General features: G+C 42.4%; 1 protein-coding gene across 4 annotated transcripts in view; it reads right to left on the reverse strand.

Annotated features, from left to right (window-relative positions):
- The window catches only part of TRIO (trio Rho guanine nucleotide exchange factor), a 248,434-nt gene extending 245,713 nt beyond the window's left edge, over positions 1 to 2,721 (reverse strand). Inside the window, exon 1 of one of the 4 annotated variants that reach the window (XM_039549487.1) lies at positions 2,161 to 2,710. In XM_039549487.1, coding sequence (XP_039405421.1) covers positions 2,161 to 2,275 — 115 coding nt within the window. In that variant the 5' untranslated portion in view covers positions 2,276 to 2,710. Of the gene's footprint in view, positions 1 to 2,160 lie in introns of all 4 variants that reach the window. The other 3 variants (XM_039549489.1, XM_039549488.1, XM_039549490.1) reach the window with 3 other exon arrangements.
- Positions 2,722 to 19,653: the final 16,932 nt, after the last annotated feature.

Consider the following 19,653-nt stretch of genomic DNA (forward strand, 5'->3'; position numbering starts at 1 on the left):
TCAATGCCAAACACCCACAAGAGATGCCAGAACATTTTCCAGTGTATGTCAGAGCCCAGGCTGGACCAGACAACCTCCACATGCAAATATGGAAATCAGAATGCTAGTTGTTAAATATGCTCTAAGAGTTTTTTGATAAGCATGTCCTTCTACCACTTTAATATTTTCAGTTGCTGCAATACTGAGCTCAGTGCAACTTCCCTGTTATCAGAAGTTATCAGCATCAGAAGTCATCACTGCACCACTTACGAGGTTACCAGCTGTAGCATCCTTCAACCCACACATATATGTGGAAGTTGATTATTAATACAGCTGGCAGGGTCTTCCTAAACTGAAAGATTACTACACATGCACCCATTTGTAACTACGCTAGGCAGACTACTGTGTGTAACCCTACTGTTCTAATCTGTCATTTTGCTTTCATCGGGATTTCTTCCTGGCAGTGATAAAGCTCAGTCCTTCTTCCATGGCAAAACCCACCAAGGCCAGCATCTTGACAAGGAGCTTCACATTCATGGCTGTGATGTGAAGCAGGATGCCTCGGGAGCATCAAGCCCTCCAGAAGGGACACAGCCCCCTGTTCGGACCCTCTGTCCACGCAAACGCAGCTCCCAGCCCTGCTTCAGGGATGCCTGCTGCAAATCACACCTCCTCCATCACCCTCATGAAACCAAACACACTGAGCAGCACCACCGACCGCAAGAAGCACTGATTACGCTGCTTCCCACTTCCCTCGGGGACTTTCCTTAAAAACCCAATGAATACAGCTTTTACTACTATTATTACTACTGCCATCATTATTTTTTACACACGAAATCGGCCAACCCCCTCGTCTTTACAGCGGTGAGTCTGCATTTTCCTTGCTCGCCGCTCCTTTTTAGGCAGCCAAAGGGAGCAAGTGCCCAGCCCAGCCCGGGTGCCCCGCCCGGGAGCGATGGCCGAGGGGTGCCCTGGGGGGCTCGGAGCCGCCGGCGGAGCGGACAGAGGGGAGGAGCCGCCGCCGCTCGGGGAGGGCAGCCGGCACCGAGGGGAGGCTTCACTGCTGCCGCCGCCCAGGCTGCCCGCAGGGCTCCGTCCCCGCTGCCGGCCCAGGCAGTCCTGCCCTCCCTCCGTCCCCGCCGCTATCCCCCGGGGGACAACGTCTCGGCGGCGGGCGCAGCCGCCCTGCCCGCCCGGTTGCGTGCCGAGAGTAAACACCGAGGGAGAAGGCAGCCTCCATTTTTTTTTATCCCGGCAGCCTGTCAACAGGCTCCCCCCCTACCCCTCCCGATCCTCCGCGCCTAGCCCGGCTTCCCAGCCCGGCAGCGCCCGAGAGCCGCTGCTGCCCCGCCTCAGCCGAGGCAGCGACACCCCCTTAACATGGACTTCGCTTTTTGTCTGCCTCTTTCGCTTCTCCTTAGAACATCTACTTTCCATGCCGCTTCTCCCATCCCTGCCCTGGGCCGCCACCCAGCCACACAGCACCGGCGGAGCGCTGCCTTTTATAGCGGTGTCATCCTTGCCTGCCCGCCCGCCTCCCCGGGGGGCCCGGCCGGCACAACCGGCTCCCCGCAGCCCTGCGGACCCGCTCACCCTTCCCGCCCCTCCGTCACCCTGCGCTGCCCGGATCGGAGCGGCTCCTCCACCGGCCTCCCGTCCCGCAACCCCCGGCGGGACATTTTCGGGGGACTCGGGTCCGCCTGGCGCTGGGTGGTGCCGCCCGGCCCCGGTAACGCGCCCGCTACCGGGCCGGCATCGGAGGCAGAATCGCACCTGTCACCGGCGACACCGCCCCGGGGCGGCAGCAGCCCCGCACCCTCCCGGCCGGGCCGCGCCGCCACCGCCCCCGTTTTCACGCCTTGGTTCTGCTGGCGAGGGTGGCGTCCCGCCCGCGAGTTGCTATGCCTGAACCCCCGCTGTCCCCGGCACGGGACGCGGGGCTCGGCTCCCTTCCCTGCCGCCTCTCCGAGGAACGGACGAGCAGTGCCGAGGCGACCCCGCCGGCGAGAGGCGGGGGAGCCTTCCCCGAGGCCACCTGACAAAGCCGGCTGCCATCGCCTCCTTTCCCGGCTCCACAGGGAGGACGTCGCTTCCCCAGGGCCACCTTTCGCCTCTACCTCCAGCCGCGGTCTCGTCGCCGGCCCCTTCCTCCCCGCTCCCCCAGGACAGGACCGCACTCACCGGATCGGAAGAACGCCGCGATGTCCGCCGAGTCCTTGGCCGCCTCCTCGGCCCCTTCCCCCGCGCCGCTGCCGGCCGTGGTGGCGGCGGAGGTGGCGGTAGCGGCGCTGCTCATGGCTGCTGCTGCTGCTGCTGCGTGCGCCGGCGGCGGTGGTTCCACCGGGCGAGACCCGCCGCCGACCCCGCCGCCCCCTCCGCGGATCCCGGCTTCACCTCCGGGCGAGAGCGGCCGTCAGGGTGGCAGCCGGAGCGGGCGAGCGATGCGGGGCGGCGGCGGGCGGCCGCAGCGAGCGCAGGGACATGAAGGTATGCGCGGAATGGCAGCTCCGGGAGCGCCCACCCCCCGCAGCCACCTAGGAGGCGGCGTGTGCATGCAGGGAGTCCGGGCGGGCGGGCGGGCGGCAGCCGGAGCGCAGACAATCGCGGGAGGAGGAGGAGAAGGAGGAGGAGGGCGACGACGACGACGACGGCATGGGAAGGGCCAGCGGTCCGCGCAGCCAGCAGCCGGTGGGCGGAGAAAGAAGGAATGTTTCCAGCCTTTTTTTTTTTCCTCTCTCTCTCTTTTCTTTTTTTTTTTTTTTTTTTTTTTTTTTTTTTTTTTTTTTTTTTTTTTTTTTTTTTAGAGGGAGCAAGGAGCGATCCGGAGGAGCAGCAGCTGCCCTAGCCGCCGCGATGCCAGTGGCCGCGGCTATCACCGTCCTCCATCTTGACTGGGAGGAGGAGGAGGGTGGGAAGGGGGAGTCGGGAAAGGAAGCGAGTCCCCGCCCGAGGAACAAGGGCGGTGGAGCCGGGAGAGGGGGGAGCTCGGGAGTCTCCGGCTGCGTCCGGCACCGGTCGGGATGGGGCGGGGCTGGGCGGCGCAGGACGTCCGCGCTCCGGCTGGGCCGCGGCGGCTGGCGCTTCCCGGCGGCTCCCGGAGGTGCGGCCGCCTGCTGGGACTTCTAGGTTTGTTGTTGGGGGTTCCTTTTGTTTGCTTGGGGGTTTTTTAGGTGCTTCCGACTGGCATTCGCCGTACTACCAGCTCGCCGGTGTGCGGAAGTCGGACTGGAGGTCCAAAAAAAAGGGAAAATATCCAGTCCGCCTGCCGCGGGGGCGAGCGGCGGGAGCGTGGGAAGCGGCGCGTGCCCCGTGCTCCTGCCTGCCGCTCCCCGGGCGCCGCCGGCCTCCGAGGGACCGTGCTCGGGAAGAGACCCCTGCCCGAGGCCGGAAGGAGCCTGGCTTAGCGCTGGAAGGCACAGGGAAAACGGGATACGCAAATTTCTTAAAAACGTGCCTTTAAAAGGCTTCCCTTACATTGCTGTCTGTATTGTGGATGTACTTTTTCTTCTGTCATCACGGGGACACTTCAAAAGGTTTTATGCTGTGGATCGGTTCAATTAATATAAAATAATCAAGCAGCTCACGCTGGGGAGTGCAATTGGATATAGGTCGTGATGTGTCCCACCACCGTCCTCCTCCTCATGTTAAGGTGCCAGTGTAAGTTTGATTCCAGGTAAGGTTGAGGAGGGGTTGGCAGAGCAGGAATCGTAGCAGTTGCAAAAATTGATGAATCTGAGTAACACATCTCAAATGTTCTTGGTAAATAGTGAATTGTTAGCTCACTTGAAATGCAGAAGTACGGCTTCAGGAATTAAACTCCTGAACTTTTGGTAAGTGATAAAAGCAAGGTAAGTTCAAGACAAATGTGGTTCATAGAATCATAGAATATCCTGAGTTGGAAGTAACTCACTAGGATCTTCCTAGGATCCTGCACATGTCCTGCACAGGACCACCGCAAGAACCCAGATGTGCTGAGAGCATTGTCCAAACACTTCCTCAACTCCAGCAGGCTGTGGTCCTTGAACACCTCCCTGGGGAGCCTGTTCCAGCGCCCAAGCAGCCTCTGGGTGAAGAACCTTTTCCTAATGCCCAACCTAAACCTCCCGTGACACAGCTTCATGTCCTTCCCACAGGTTCTAAGGGAATCCTGACAGGTTCTGTTAGTTTATTACAGGCAGATGATGAGGAAGTCATCTGTAAGCTTCCCAAGGTTTGTATTTATCTGAAGTTGTATAGGTTGATGAAAAAGCTTTTGTGCAACCATGCCTGCCCTAATTTCTCTTACAGAGAAGAGATAAATTTGACTGAAAACATTTTTTTTTAATGTTTTTCTTTCACACCGCAGGCACAGGAGAGAGTTCCAAATTAGCATCCCACTGATAGAAGTGGTTGCAACATGAATTTCTTTCTAGTTATCACCATTCACTTAGCTAAAAACATGAATGGGACAAATGCTGCTGTTCCCTAGCAAGCAGCGAGCTAACCTGGGAGTAGGGATAGGGTATTGTATATCTGCCCAGAAAAGAAAAATCTGCATAATGTGAGAAAATTGGGTAAGTGCATGGAAAGAGTTAATATAATGAGTAAAGAAAAGAATAAGAATCCATAATTCGAGCTTTCAGTGGCTAGAGAGCAAGAAGTGTTTGAGATTACTTGTTTTCCAAGTTCGAAATAAGACTTCAATATACTATGCAACACCGGAAAAAGCTTTAGAAGGCTTTTCACCAGTTGTTGAAAAGAAGAGACTGACTTTCTCTTTCCAGCTAGTTGCTCATCCAGCACACTGTACAAATTGTAAGTGGGCGCTAAAAAGGCAAGGTTAATTTGAACAATTTTGAAGGCCGTATGACTCAAGTTTGTCCCTTCCTCTGTCCCCTCCATCTGCTGAATTGCAAGAGATGCTGGGTTTGCTTTTTTTCTTAGTACATGGGTGCCCTGAGCCATGTTCCCCCCACTACAGAAGCCTTTCATCACCATGAAAGAGATTGAGGACTAGTTGTAATTTGAGTTCTTCATCAGCAACAAAGGTGGCCCTTAACAGAAAATCCTTCAAGAGCCAAAAATGCTCATATCCTTTGCAGCATTCATAAGAATTATAGCAATGCATAGTGTTCATGCTAATGTTCAGGATGCAATATTTACTGAAGGGTAACTTAAAAGAAGGAGAAAAGGATAGGAAAATTACATTATAACAAAGTTACTTAACAGTCTCTAATAAAACAAGATTTAATTCACAGCTATTCACCTTAGGTATCAAATACCAGATTTATTATTTTGACATTAGGAAATTATGTTTCTTAATCTGGTTCTTCTTGATCATTTTAGGCTTCAAACTAAAACCTGATATGAATCGTCTATATGGAGAATGTTGCACATTGGAAAATTGTGTGAATTTGAAAGGCTGTCATTAGGGGATAGCCATATTCTCCTCAACTCCTACTTTGCTTATCTCAGTTTTGGTCAGCCTGCAAGTGTTTTTGCACCAATTGCAATGGTAAATGCAGGAAAGGAAAAAATATTCATGGTGTAAAAGAAACTTTAGGGGTAATGTGACCTGTGAAATATTAATATTGTTAAGGCAGAGATTCAAATTAGAGTTTTAGATTGTATACTAGGAGTTTTAAATCTTAATGGTGTTTAAGTTCGGTGCTTAATTTCTGTATTTATATATAATGTCTTGGGGTGACTTTATGATGTGTATCCCATATCGCTGCCCTATGCCCAGAAATTAACCTCAAGACATATATATATATATAAGCATTTAATTTTATGTAAGCACATTGTTTAAAAAGATTTATACCCCAATAAAATAAATGTCCAAAGAGAAGTGTTGTTTCATTTGAATGCCCTTTATTTTTAGTTGTGTTGTGTCTAACTGTGGTTGAATGGTCACTCCAAGATCAGTATGCCAAGCACAAAAAACTATTCCTGTCAAAGAGGTGTCCTGTGAGGGAAGAAGCTTGTCCAGAGCCTAGCCTTGTATATCCAGGCTGGGAAGTGTCACATGTCACTTCATGTTTCATTCTTAAAGGAATTTGCAGACTTGATATTTCTTGAGTTCTTTTCCTGCAGTATTTGCTGCCTACTTGATCAAGAAAGCAAAGAATGAAGATTTCCCCATTTCTATAAGACGTTAAAAAAAGCAGGGCAAGCTTGGTTTAAAAATCACAATATTTACAAGCTTTCAGGATAAGTAAACTAGAAACTCATTAGTTTGGACAAACTAGGAGACAAGAGATGGTACTGACCTGGAGCTGTCAATTGGAGTTGTCTTCCTGCTTAGAAAAAGAGTCGTGGAGAAAGGGGCTTCTATTATTAAAGAAACCCAAAAACTGCACAATTGCAAAACCCACCCACCAACTAGATTTTTACAATGGGGTTCTCTTCTTTTAGTTGTTTCACAAGCTTCACTATTCATTTCGTAAACAAAAACACAGAACATAAAGGACAATGTGGGGACAAAGCTTCCACGTTGAAAACACTATGAGGGAAAATGCACATGGACTTCAGCCTAGCCAGCCTCTAAGAACTGGTTCTTGCAACCCTTACTTTTCTGCAGCAGGCTTTTGGGGGACTCAAATCTATAAAACAGCATATAAACACTTACGGTAAGTAATAGGGAAGGCCATATCAGGTGCTACTGTGCTTTTAAGATGATAAGGTTTCTTTCAAGTTTGCAGCAGTTAAGGAAAGCAATCAGAGTTATTAATGTGCACCACCTCCGAGTTGCTATCTGGTTTCTGATCTAAATGATGCTTGTGTTATAGGAACATTTGTCAATTTCAAATTATTCTCAGAGCACACGGTGAATCTCTTCTATCTGTAGACAAGCACTGAGGCATTTTCCAACCGTTATCATTATTATTGCCCTCTTTTCCACAGAAGCATCAAAGTCTTCTTGAAAAGTTTTCTTGAACAGTATTAAGCCTATGTTCTCTACTTCCTTATCCTAAAAAGTTCTTGTTTCATGGTATGAGTTCGGGCAGCTTTTGGAACTTTGTTTATTCATAATTTTTTCTATTTTTCTCAAATTTTTTTTTTTTTTTTTTTTTAGTGGATGATGTATCTACCGCTTATGTAAAGTATTGTCAGTCTAATTGAAAATATTTTCTCCATACTTTGCCTGGTACAACCTGACACATACAAGCTTGAGAAGTGAGCCCATGGTAATCTCATGAGGTTTAACAAGACCAAGTGCAAGGTGCTGTTGGTCAGTATCAACACAGGCTGGGGGATGAACAGATCAAGAGCAGCCCTGCCCAGAAGGACCTGGGGCTGCTGGAGGGACTGGACATGACCCAGCACTGTGCACTCACAGCCCAGAAAGCCAAACATCCTGGGCTGCATCCAAAGCAGGGTGGGCAGCAGGGCAAGGGAGGGGATTCTGCCCCTCTGCTCTGCTCTGGTGAGACCCCACCTGCAGTGCTGCATCAGCTCTGGGGTCCCAGCACAGGAAGGACAGGGACCTGTTGCAGCGAGTCCAGAGGAGGGACACCAACATTGTTAGACAGATGGAGTACCTCTCCTTTGAGGAAAGGCTGAGAGAGTTGTGTTTGTTCAGTGTGGAAAAGAAAAGGCTTCAGGTGACCTAAATGGGGCTTTCCAATCCTTAAAAGGAGCCTACAAGAAAGATGGAGACAGACTTTTTACAAGAGCACGTAGCAACAGGACAAAGGGGAATGGTTTCAAACTCCAACAAGAATAGATTTAGATTAGATACGACAGAGGAATTCTTCACTGTGAGGATGGTGAGGCACTTGAACAGATTGCCCATGGAAGTTGTGGATACCCCAACCCTGGAGGTGTTCAAGGTCTGGTTGGTGGAGCTCTGAGCAATGCGGTTTAATGGAAGAGGTCCCTGTCCATGGCAAGGGATTGGAACTGGGTGACCTTTAAGGTCCCTTTCAACCCAAACCATTCTATGGTTCTGTGATTCTTACATTTCCTTATAATCTTAAAGCAACACTGCCAGCCCATGCCAGGACAACATTTCACAGACACTCTTAGCACCTATAAGGAGAGGTTTAGTACACCTAAGTCAAAAAAACATAAAGGGACAGTATTTGATGGTAATTACAAATAAAGTTTTACTACTTCCATGGTCACGACTGTCAAATCTTAAGCAAAGAATTGAGCAGGTTTTTAATAGCCTACAGACCAAGTTGTGTGTTTTTGCATATTGCTTACCAAAAATACTAACCATCCTGATTTTATTTATAACCAAACTATTTTTTTTAAATTCTCATCATTTCAGTGATGTGCTATCTCTATAAAAATCCAGCTCCCAGTTCCGCTATGTGGCATGTACTGACTTGTCAATGTCAAGGACACTTACGTGTAAAAATTATACCAGACGTCTGATGTTCTATAGACTGTTGGTGGTCTATATGCCATCTGTTCACTAACTTCACCCTAACAAAGTGTTGGTTTTACTGTTTACGCTTAGGCATGCATAATTCCACATTATTGTGCAATTAATGGTGGCTGAACCACTCGACAGAATCTCAGACAGGTCATCCAATTGCCTCTTCTATCCAGGTTTTCAGAAATACTTGTTCTCTCCATTAGTAAGTATGCAAACATGGACACACACAAGCACACCCCAATTTCAGATTTTCTATCACTAATGTTGACAATCATACTGGACTTTCATAGAGTACTTTGCTTTATGTCCAAAATTTTCTGGGCAGAAAGGTGTGCAGTGCTTCAGAGACTTTCTGAAAGAATTGAACTTAGTGTGCCTGCTTGAAAACAAGGTGCACGTTCATTACAAGATCACAGCCTAGAAGGAACAAATCCAGAAATCCTAACAGTAGGACAGTGCGTGCTAAAGCCTCTGTGGGTGATTCATTCCTCTTTTTTCAATCAGTTATTCACCAGGTGGCTTGACCTCTTATTCTGCTTTTAAAACACTCTCCTTTAGACATTCTGCAGTGTGCTATTCAGTCCACAACAGATCAAATTACATATTCTTGATCATTTTACATTGTCATCTCTGAATTTTTGAAGACTATGTTTTGATAAGGGTATGGTTCCAGGTAACTAAAGAAGAGGGATGTGATTTTTTTTCCATGGGCTGGGAGACTGGCAACAAGAGTTGACTTCATCTTAATTGATGAGTCATTGGACACCTCTTCTCTATCTTTCTTTAGCTTTAAGAGCATTTTAGGAAAAAAATCAGGAGAAAAATGCAGCATTTTCTTTTTATTGCTGAATTTCACCTTCTTCTGTCTCACTTTAATCCAGTTTGAAGTCTTTGTAAGTGTAAGTTAAGTTGGGCTCCAACAATCCAGATCAACTGAAACAATGAAGAGTTAACATGACTAGTTTAAAAGCAAAAGCTGTAACAAAGTTTTTGCTTACACTCCAGAAAGTGTAAAGAGCTTAATGTTGGACATATTTCCTTCCTAGGCTTCCAGCTTCTTGCTTCCCTAGTTTCAGCTCTTTAAACTAAGCACCTGAATGGTACAACCTACTCAGTGGCTTTGTGCCAAGTCACGTTATTCCCATTGTTCTGAATGTGCCATATTGCCAAAGCTCTCTGCATACAAACCACATTAAGCCCCAAAAGAAAGCGTCTATATCACGCCTGGCATCTTCCATGGATCTGCCCATTTCTTGCTCCTGTTTCGGTGATGCAATGGAATAAAAGGTTGCCAACAGCAATGTGGGCCCCTATCACGCTTATGTTTCAACAATTACGGTATCAACAATTTGTGTGCATGTGATTGCTACTGGAGAGTATTCAAGCTTAAGAAAGTTTCATGCATTGAAGGCATCAGTGGTAACTTATCACGATATAAAGACATCTTGTGCCAGAACAGTGTCTACCCTTCATGCGAAAAAAGCACTAGCATGTCCTCAGGAAAAAAAATAAGTACAGAAAAGGTGTACCATATGTATCTTTAAACAAAGACCACTGTTTTGTATCATCACGATGGAAACTCAGAAAAATTGGTCACCAGTTAAGCTAAGCTATTAACACCAGTGATTGCCAATAGATCAGCAGACAGCCTTACATTATGTTGCTTATTTATACCGAGCGTTTTGACACACACCGTACTACATTTATGAGAAAACTCTTGACTTAGTATCAAAGCAGTGTTAAGTCCAGTTGACAATTACCCTTCTGCCTTACAAGTAATCATCTGTTAATTATACTGGCTTGCCTACAATTATTTGTCAAAATAGTGTTCAAGAATTGGCATAAAGCAGCACAAAGAGCCATATGTAAATGAGAATGTTTTAATTTATGAGCCTAAACAAAGTGAAAAGTCAATCAAAAGTGAAGTTTAAAACAAATGGCATCCTGTTTAAAGACTTATCTCCGAGAAGAGGGCATTTAAATCAGTTCCACTGCTTGTGTACTTTTATGCATATAACTTCATCCGCATGCTGGTTTAGAGTTACCCAGTCTGGAAAGCATCTTGGATGCCTATGTCTGTATCGCTTCTGTCAATCAATATCTTATAACAGGGAGTGAAGAAATTTGAGTAATTGCTTATGCAACAAACAAACCAAAAATGCATAGTTTCTTTTGGATACACAGAACTGAGTTGCAGTTTGAATCATTTAAAAATGACAATTTAAAAAAATATTTACAGTACTTTTACATCCAGTGCTAGGGAGCTAGCTTTATAGCAATACATGTAATTCATAAGTTTGTTGGTTTTATATGAGTTAGTCTTCATAGGGTGATGATTCCACAAGAATGTGTTCAGTTCTTGCTGGTGTTTTGCTTTGAAAGAGGAGTACAAGTTTTTTAGCTAGGTGTTATTTACAATTGGACCTTGAGTTTTCCAGGTTCCTCTGAGAGCTCACTAAAGAGACACTTCCAAAAGATACAGAATTTTCAGTCAGGGTACTAGTAAAGGCTGTTCAGCTGCAGTGGATCTAGACTGCATTGAGCGCCCAAAGAGATCCCCTGGATTTTTTTTTTTTTTTTTTTTTACTTGTAAAGAATAGATTTGCTCAGGAAAAGGCTTTCCAAATTCCCAAGGAGACTTCTTGAAACCCATGATACTGTTCCCCCATCACCAACTGCTGCTGCAGGAGGTGACCTCAGTTATCAAAGCCACATTTTACAAACATGTTTATTTACTTCTGGGTATACACGTTTATAATTATTTCTCCTTTCCCTTGGTTTTATCAAGGCTTTGTCTCCAGTTTGGTCTTTTTATCATATCCTTAACTTTCTGCAGGTATTTCACTACTGCCTGTGGTGTCTATACATAATACATGATTTATTCTGATCAGTGAGTCAGAGGTTCTGCTTAGGGACGTTGGATTCTAGGTGAGCATTTGCCACTCCTTAGTTCCAGCTGCCCAACATTGTCATCCTAGTTGATTATGCTATTAGCTAGACAGTAGCAGTGGATGTTATTCCTGACATGGCTCAGTCTTAAAATGAATTTGGTGCACAGTCATGAATTGCCAGCCTTGCCCTCTTCCAGGAGTTGCTGCAATGGGAAAGAACTGAACAATGTGGAACAAAGTTTCCTAGTGTTTCTTTTGCTCATAATCAGGAAGTTAAATTCCTTGCCACGCCTGGGCAGCCGCTTGGCTTTCAGCCGCAAAAGAGCAGCAGCTGCAGCATTGCTCTGTGGATAGAGGGCAGTAAATAAACTGGTTTTATTTTTTTTTCTATCATCTCCAATTTTTCCATTATAAGACAAGCCCTCTTTTATTTCCCTTCATACTACTTTTCCCCATTGTACTGGTAAGCTAATTGAGCAAACAGCAACAGTTGCCTACATTTCACTCTTCACGTGCTGGCTTTCTCCTCTTTTCTATTTAGCAGGTGATTTCACAGGCAGTCCCAGTTTTCTATATTTAATTGAATGGACTACTTTGGCCACAACAGTGGTAAGATTTTGATATTGACCCTGAAAGCTATCCAGCACATACTGTTATTGGCATGTTAACCCCAGCTGGAGCCAGCTGCTTCCTCAGATGTTCAGCCATTGGGAGACCATTCAGGACCCACGGAGTCACTTGGTGTTTCACATTCCCTCCAGGGTCTCAGCTGCTGTTTCTAAAGACAGAAATTCAGAAAGACTTCAGCTTCCAAGCCTTTCTAGTTCGCAGCCCCTTTGCCAATACTTGTACACAAGACTGAACACATCATCTGTGCACGCTTTCATTCTGGAATAAAGGGCTGTTCAGTTTGTACATGAAGCAAGTTTACAGATCACGTGCTCAGCATGGCTTATGCTGTATCCCTACCTCTCAATCCTCACAGAGGAGGAGCAGATAATGTGGGATAGGAGCTGTATTCAGTTGGCAGGACTCCCAGGAAATGCCTACGATCTTCTGGATCTTAGCATAATTGTAGGACACAAGCTATTTTTTCATTTTTCTAAAATGATTTTGCCCCTTTTGTTCTGATTAAAAATCCAAAAATAACACTTTTACAGGTAGAAAACTATATCCTATCCAGTCATTCCAGCTGTCATTGTTGTTAGTGTATAGACTTGAAGTTTCACCAGCGGTCTCGTTCATGTCAATCAGAAGTGGGAAATGACTTTTTGACAGTAAATCTCTAGCAATAGTGCAGTCAGATCAGAAGCATGTGGGATGCCATAGAAACCCATTTGAGATCCTTTGCTAAACAAATGTTTAAAGTTTTTATTTAAGTCCTAAAATTTAAATTATCAATACTTCTTAGTGAAAGATTTCATATTAGGTCTCAGGAAGTACTGACTTGAAATTCTGCTTTTCTAATGATGTGCTTAATTTTCTTTCCTATTTACTGCTTTCACCTAACAGAAGTATTTCTCTCATAACACCCACCAACTCTATGGGCTCAGGTGTTCCCCTAGACTTAAGCAGTTGTCCTATACATTTGGAAATTTGCACAGCTTTAAAGAAGGTTTAGGGTTGTCATGACTGCAAGGGTTTTACAGAAGGGACTTCCATAGGAACTACAGCATGTTGCACAGCTCATGTGATGCTTTGTCTTTGCAGCATGCAGTGAAGATTAGGACCAAATTGTGTCTCTCGCCAAATACAAAATTTTAATATCTTCATCACACTATGGAGATCGCGTGACAAACAACCACTTCAATACAAAATCATCTTTGCTTTGCCTGGGTATATTTCAGCTACATGTTGCTTCAAGCTCTCTCTGCTCATTTGGAAGGCTGTCAGAAGGCTTTTCATAGCACACTTACTGAGACAATTTAATAAGTGCATGGGAAAAGAAGTAGGGAGAAAGGGTAGTTTCCTGTGATGGGATGAATATGCAACTAACTAATATCCATGTTTTCTAAAAAATTAAGAGTTATAAATGATGGAATTGTCTGTGTTTCTTCAGTGACTGATGACTTTCATGTGAAATTGTGAGTAGTGTGTTTACAATGGAAGGTTTATTTTCTGTTCACCAAACACAGGACATGCACCTTAAAAAGAAAATATTGATCTGAAATGTAATCCCCTGTCTTGTTTCAGAGAGCAGGAGAGGCCAAATGCTACACAGAAACAAAATAATAGTTTTACCTACATTGGAAGTTTTGTTCTGGTCTGATACTGTTATCATAAACCCTAAACCACAAATATTACTATCCTTTAACATATATATGCATTGTCACTATTGTATCTGTATGTGATAAAAGTTAATTGAAAAACTAAGTAGGAAAAGGTGGTATCTTTGATCAGATGAGCTGGTACAACTGGAAAAGCCAGACAAGATTTTAGACACACACATTCCTCAAACCAGCTGAAGTAGTTTTCTGCTAGCAACATTAGTTGGCTTAAAAGACTTTCTTCTCATTAGAACTTGACTTTCTCTTACATATTTAGGAAATCATGGCTACAAAACGTTATGCAGTCCATACCTTCTTTCCTGTGATTGGTTTTGAACATGCTGCTTTTAATTAAATAGGTTACTTCTTTTCCCCTTTTGCATTAGAGAAAATTGTATGAGTCCTTCTTATGCTCCCCATGCCATTTACCACAATAAACTTTGACCACAGTTGCAGTTTTTGTTCTCTGTGTATTAAATGGTCTGAAATGTTGACATGCATTCCTACGACTACAATATTAAACTGTGATTTGTGGTCAATCTATCTAAAAAAGTTAATGTAACAGAAATACATTTATTGCTGCTTTATTATATCCTTATCTTATAGTTGGACAAAAATGGGGATTTATTACATTCAGCTTGGTGAAGAACTAAGTTTTAAATTTTTGTAAGTTCAGTTTTTGGTGAATTTTCATTTTAGTTCTGATATGATAATAGCAACAAAGAACAAAACCATATAAAAAAATAAAACAATAAAAAGAACTAATTTAATTAGAAGCATGGACACAAATCTGTAGTTATATAAACATACAAAGTTTGGGAAAAGGTTGAACAATTATCCAGAAGCAGTAAAACAGATTTAGTTCCTTGAGAGTGTGTTCTAAATTGGATGACCTCTGAAGGTACCTTCCAGGCCTGTAATCTTACAATTGAATGAAATGCATCATTAAAATGTTTAGACCTCCCTGCACATGCATTAGTCTAAGTAACTTATGAATATTTACAATTTACTAGTCTCTCCCTCTCAAATTGCAAAGAAAATGAGTACATAGCAATGGTCTTAGTATAGTACCTTTCCTCCTTCCAACCAAATTTGAGTGCAACAGAAGTAGAACAGTAACTCCTCTTGTCCTTTCTCTTCTCTTCCTCATTTTATCTTTTCTAACTGCCCTTTACTCTGTGACTTGCTTCTTCTCTCCCTTCAAGGAATTTATCTGAGAAATTTTTTTTTGCATGGAAAATAATGCTGCTTGTGCTAACATGTCCATTTATACAGTAATTTTTATATCAGCATGATTCTTTTTGTAGAATATTTTCTTCACTTTATACTTTATTGCTTTGTAAGGAGTGTTAACTACAGTGCAAGGACTTATTTTAATCTAGAACAATCATGGCTATGGAAAGATTAATGACATTTTAATGGCTGTATATTGATTTAACAATATCACTAGAGAATGTACTAGAAAATATAACTATTCCTATAGAAATAGTCAAATACTTCAACATAGACAGAACCTTTCTCTGTTATGGGATTGTCTGGATCAGCTAGCTTTAGAAAGCTAGTCATACCTGAGAACCAGTATATGACTGAATGTCTTTTCATTAATGTTAAATAAATGAGTATTTCAGTAGACATTTGTGGGTGTATTTGTCTGCAACCAAAAAAAAAGTATCTAAGTATTTAGAATACTTACGGGAATCAATGAGATCCTCACAGGAGATTAAAATGAAGTTTTGAAGCATCAAGCTTTGGTTATAGGTAAATTCAGATAGTCTACATTTAAGTGCTTTCAATGTCCATTTCTAGTTTTAATGCTCTTCTAGATCAATTTCACAGTGAGCTGTGCTGTTTATTTTTCTTTCTTAACTGTTGAGTAATTGGGGAGGAGCTGTTTTCCATCAACTGTACGTGTGCTACCAGACCCTCTGCCTAAATCCTAAGAAGGAAGAAAGCTTCTAGGCTGCATATAAATTTCACAGCCAAAAATCCATCTGTGTAGGTTGTGTATCCATGTCCTCTAGCCCATGGCTCTTTGACCTTTGTAAAGTCAGGGATCATTTTTTGTTTTGTTTTGCTTTTTTAATCCACAGACAAGTTTATGAAGGTATTATACTGCCTTCACTTACAACCAAATTAAATTAGTTTAAAATTTATATGTCACTTTAACACTCTACTTTTTGTCCCATTTGCTTGTCTGATTGACTGGGAATCCGGGACTAGTATATTCAGATTTTTTATTATTCAACTTTTTTTCCCCAGACTGTCTTTTGATGCATTGTGATCTTCTTGAAGAATCTGAGAGCCACTAATCTTCAAGGACTCTTGTCATCCATAGAGAAGAGAGGCTGGGGAAGGCTCTGTGAGTTGTGTACTCTTGAGGCACTGAGGGGACAATGGGTTGGGAGCCATCATGGCAGCTTCATGGATGCCTTTTCTTTCTCTAGTGAGCTGCCATATTCAAGAGCAGGCTGCAAAAAGACATCTAAAGAGGTCCAAAAATAATCTAAGTACCAATATATACATAAGAATCTCCCTTTGCTGCCTCTTCTTTAGTTCACAAAAGCACCATATAAAGAGTTGGTCTTGTTCACTGATTGCTATCAATATTTGAACATTGCTGAGTTAGCAACTGTCAGAATATGCTCCTTGCTTAGCTTTTAATTAATGATATCTGAACCATAATAGAGGTAGATGACATCTGATAAGGTATAGATCAAATGGGCACATAAAAGTTTCAGGCAGAGGCAATTTCTGCTAGATAGCTAAAGATGCCAGAGATGGATCTTGCACTTTTAGCTACCTTTTTATTGACACCATTGAGACTTTGCTGCAGAGCACATAAATCAATACTTTCATTCATGGCCACAGGAGAGCCACTATTAACATAAGATTCAGAATTAAGGCTTCCTTACATTAGTCTTGTGTGGGTGCAATATCACTAAGCAATTAATGGCAACAGAGAGTCTCAGAGAGTCTCATTTTGAAATGGAAACACCCTGACAAGCAGATCCTTACTCCTCTTGTAGCAAAGAACTACTTTCTCAACACAGCTACCAAGACAGCTAACGTGAGGGATCCTTCCAGAACTAAAAGCTGTCTTCTTTTCACAGTCCCTGTGAAGCACAGCAGTGCACATATGGAAATAAAATGTAGGGAGGCAAAACTTGGAAGCTAGTGTCAAGCCCTACAAGCATCTTAATTGCATGGACTTGATCAATTATTAAGGTCTCAGCTAGGTTCCCGTCTTTCTGATGCTGATCTTCTTCAGGTGCTTTACGAGGCATAGGATACTTTACCTCCATGATGTGGACTAAGCTCTTGTTTTCTACAAGTTTAGGGTTTGAAGAAAGGCTCTGTGATGTGATAGCTCTCCTGGGCAGCTGAAATTCATGGCAGAGGATGTGGCTGCATAGATGCTGCTGTGCTTGAACATGAAATTTTAAAAGAGACTGTAAGAATTATCTGTTCTTACCTGGCAAGGGAAAAGGAGAAAGAAAGGTGAGCCGCTTGCATTCATTCTCCTTTACAGACCCAGAAAGTCTTGCCATTTTAAAAAGTAGAACCTAGTCTTAAGAAGCTGTTGGTAACTTCTAGCATGAGAGCCAAAAATAAGTAATAACATTAAGAATTAGTAGTAGGATGCTCCCAATGTTTCTTAAGTTTAATGATGGGACCACAAGTGGTGATCTGAATTGCAGATGGTAGTGGTTCCTTCGTCTCTGATTTGGCTTTGGTAGTTCCTTTGATGTAGAAGAACTGTGAGCTTAATTTGCATAACATTACTCCCACTCTTATCAGTCTGCTGATGAGATATCTTTATTAAATTTTTCACTATTTCAGGATTATTTACATACTTTCTGATTTTATAGTGAGATTCTGCTTTACTACACAAGGAGCCTACTGATGAACATCTGGTACCTTATGAGTTTTCATACTTTTAGTATGGTATTTAAAATTTCACTCTTGTTACAAATTACTACAACTCCATCAGAAATTACTACCATTCTTAATTGACATGCAATGTCTTTTCAGGAAATGGCAACTGGAGATGATTAAATGAGTAGCAGAATAAAAATTATGAACAAGTTCAATTGATGAGTTTGCCTTTTATTAATATGAACATATGGGATATTTTCAAAACAAAACTTGCAAATAAATACTTCTGTTTTTACAAATTCTCCTCTAAGTTATAACATTTGTTTTTTATTCTAACTTCAGTTCTGTTCCTCTCTTTCTTTTATATGAGAGACTATCTTCTAAAAAAACCCAAAGATTTCTTTCACCGCTGGGCAGAACAGAAGAGTAAAGATATGTTTTGAATGTAAAGAAGAACCAATTTTTGTTCAGAAAATAAATAAAGTTTTTTGAAACTCAGTTAAACATGAAATGCACACACTTACTGTTCTTATTTTCCTTAATTTATACAGTTATACTACAATATGACATCACTCAATTCCCAGTTTCTGTCACTTTTTCCTCTTATCTTCTAGTATTTTTTCAACTTTGTTTTCAGGCAGCACAGTGAGAAAGATTAAAAAAAAAATCCAGATTTGCAAATATATGAAAGATTTCCTTAAAAAAATTACTAATTTTGTAATCTATTAGAATCAGTTCAGGAGATGAAGTTGAACTTCATCTTGATGAACTGATTTGCTCAATAAGGATGAACTTTATTACTCAAAAAGAAAAACCAAACCTCTGAGCTGTTCTAATCTGAATTGCAGAGTTCCCCCAAGCACACTCCTGGGAGTGGAGAGGGGGAAGGTGCTGATGCACCCATGACCAAGGTCTAATTCTGGTTACATTTTGGAGGCTTCCACTGCAATTCAATGAGAGCATTACTTGTTCAGTATGCAGCCTATTAAAAACACTTACTGCGAGAAAGGGCCCATTTGCCTACAGATAAAAACAAGCATTAAAACGAAGATTCTGGAGAACAGCATCAAGGAAATGCAAGGTCACTTTTTTAGGGGGAGTGAGAAAAACTGGCTAAGACAATGCTGTAGACCCTGCTCTAGCTTGCAAATGATTTTTATTCTACCAGGCAAATTTCGTAACTTTTTATTTCACAGGTTGCCAACTTGCCTATCCTTTAAATCAGAGTATCTTGTGGCTTGTGAAAGTCCAAGAATGCACTTTACTAGGGAGGTTCTTCTTGATAGCAAGAATGTACTGGACTCACTCTGAAATTTAAAAAAATCTGTGGGCTTTTTAAAATTCCATTATAAAAAGCAGTACCTTAAAGTAGAATTTACTGAATAATGCAATGTATCCCAGGAATGAGATATGAAATCAAACTTCAAAGAACTACACCACTGGCTTGTTCTTCACATGTGTGCTTTGTAATCTGTAGAACATGTTCAGGTAAAGAGAAAAGCAATTTACATTAATCTCTAAATGGTACAAAATGGTACAACCGTTTAGCCTGTGTGATTGATTTTGATTGGAAATATCTTCTCATTTGCTTCTCCCAATGTAACCATTAATTTATAATTTGAGTGATAATATGTAATGAAACAGTAACATTTAAAATAATTTTTACATATCTGCAGTGTCTATATTAGACAGCAGGTTCTCTAATTACAAATAAGGCACTACACTTAATATACTTTAAAATGTAACACTTTTTTACATTGTGCTTTTCCTTCTTTTAAAAGAATGCTAAGAATTTGGAAAGGTACATGGAGACAATAACTTTTTATTTGATGAATTGAGTTTATAATAAAATGGCTCCAAAGACCAAATAAAAAATATCTGAGATGGCAGAAGGCAGGATATTAATGCATTGATATAATCTGGATAATAATACAGTATGTTCCTGAACTTAGAGGTTTTCAGAAACTCTGAGAACTGAAATGACTATGTTTTTCAGGTATCAAAAAGTTATGAAGTACATTTAGATTTTAAAAGGTGTACTTAGAAATAGATGATATGTTGTGCACACACACTTGTCACTGCATTGCCCTGATGAAGCTGCAGAATACATCCATAAGGATCAACTCTCTTCTGACAGAACTTCCTCTACAAGGAATAAGTGGTTCTGGAGTACTCCCGTGGTAGCTCCATACCTCACAATGCAGGAAGCAACAGTGCAAAAAAAGCATAAACATCTCAGCTGTCCACAGATGCCAGAACAGCCCTTGAGGCTTTG

Source organism: Corvus cornix, chromosome 2 (assembly GCF_000738735.6).
Source record: "Corvus cornix cornix isolate S_Up_H32 chromosome 2, ASM73873v5, whole genome shotgun sequence".
Classification (NCBI taxonomy): domain Eukaryota; kingdom Metazoa; phylum Chordata; class Aves; order Passeriformes; family Corvidae; genus Corvus; species Corvus cornix.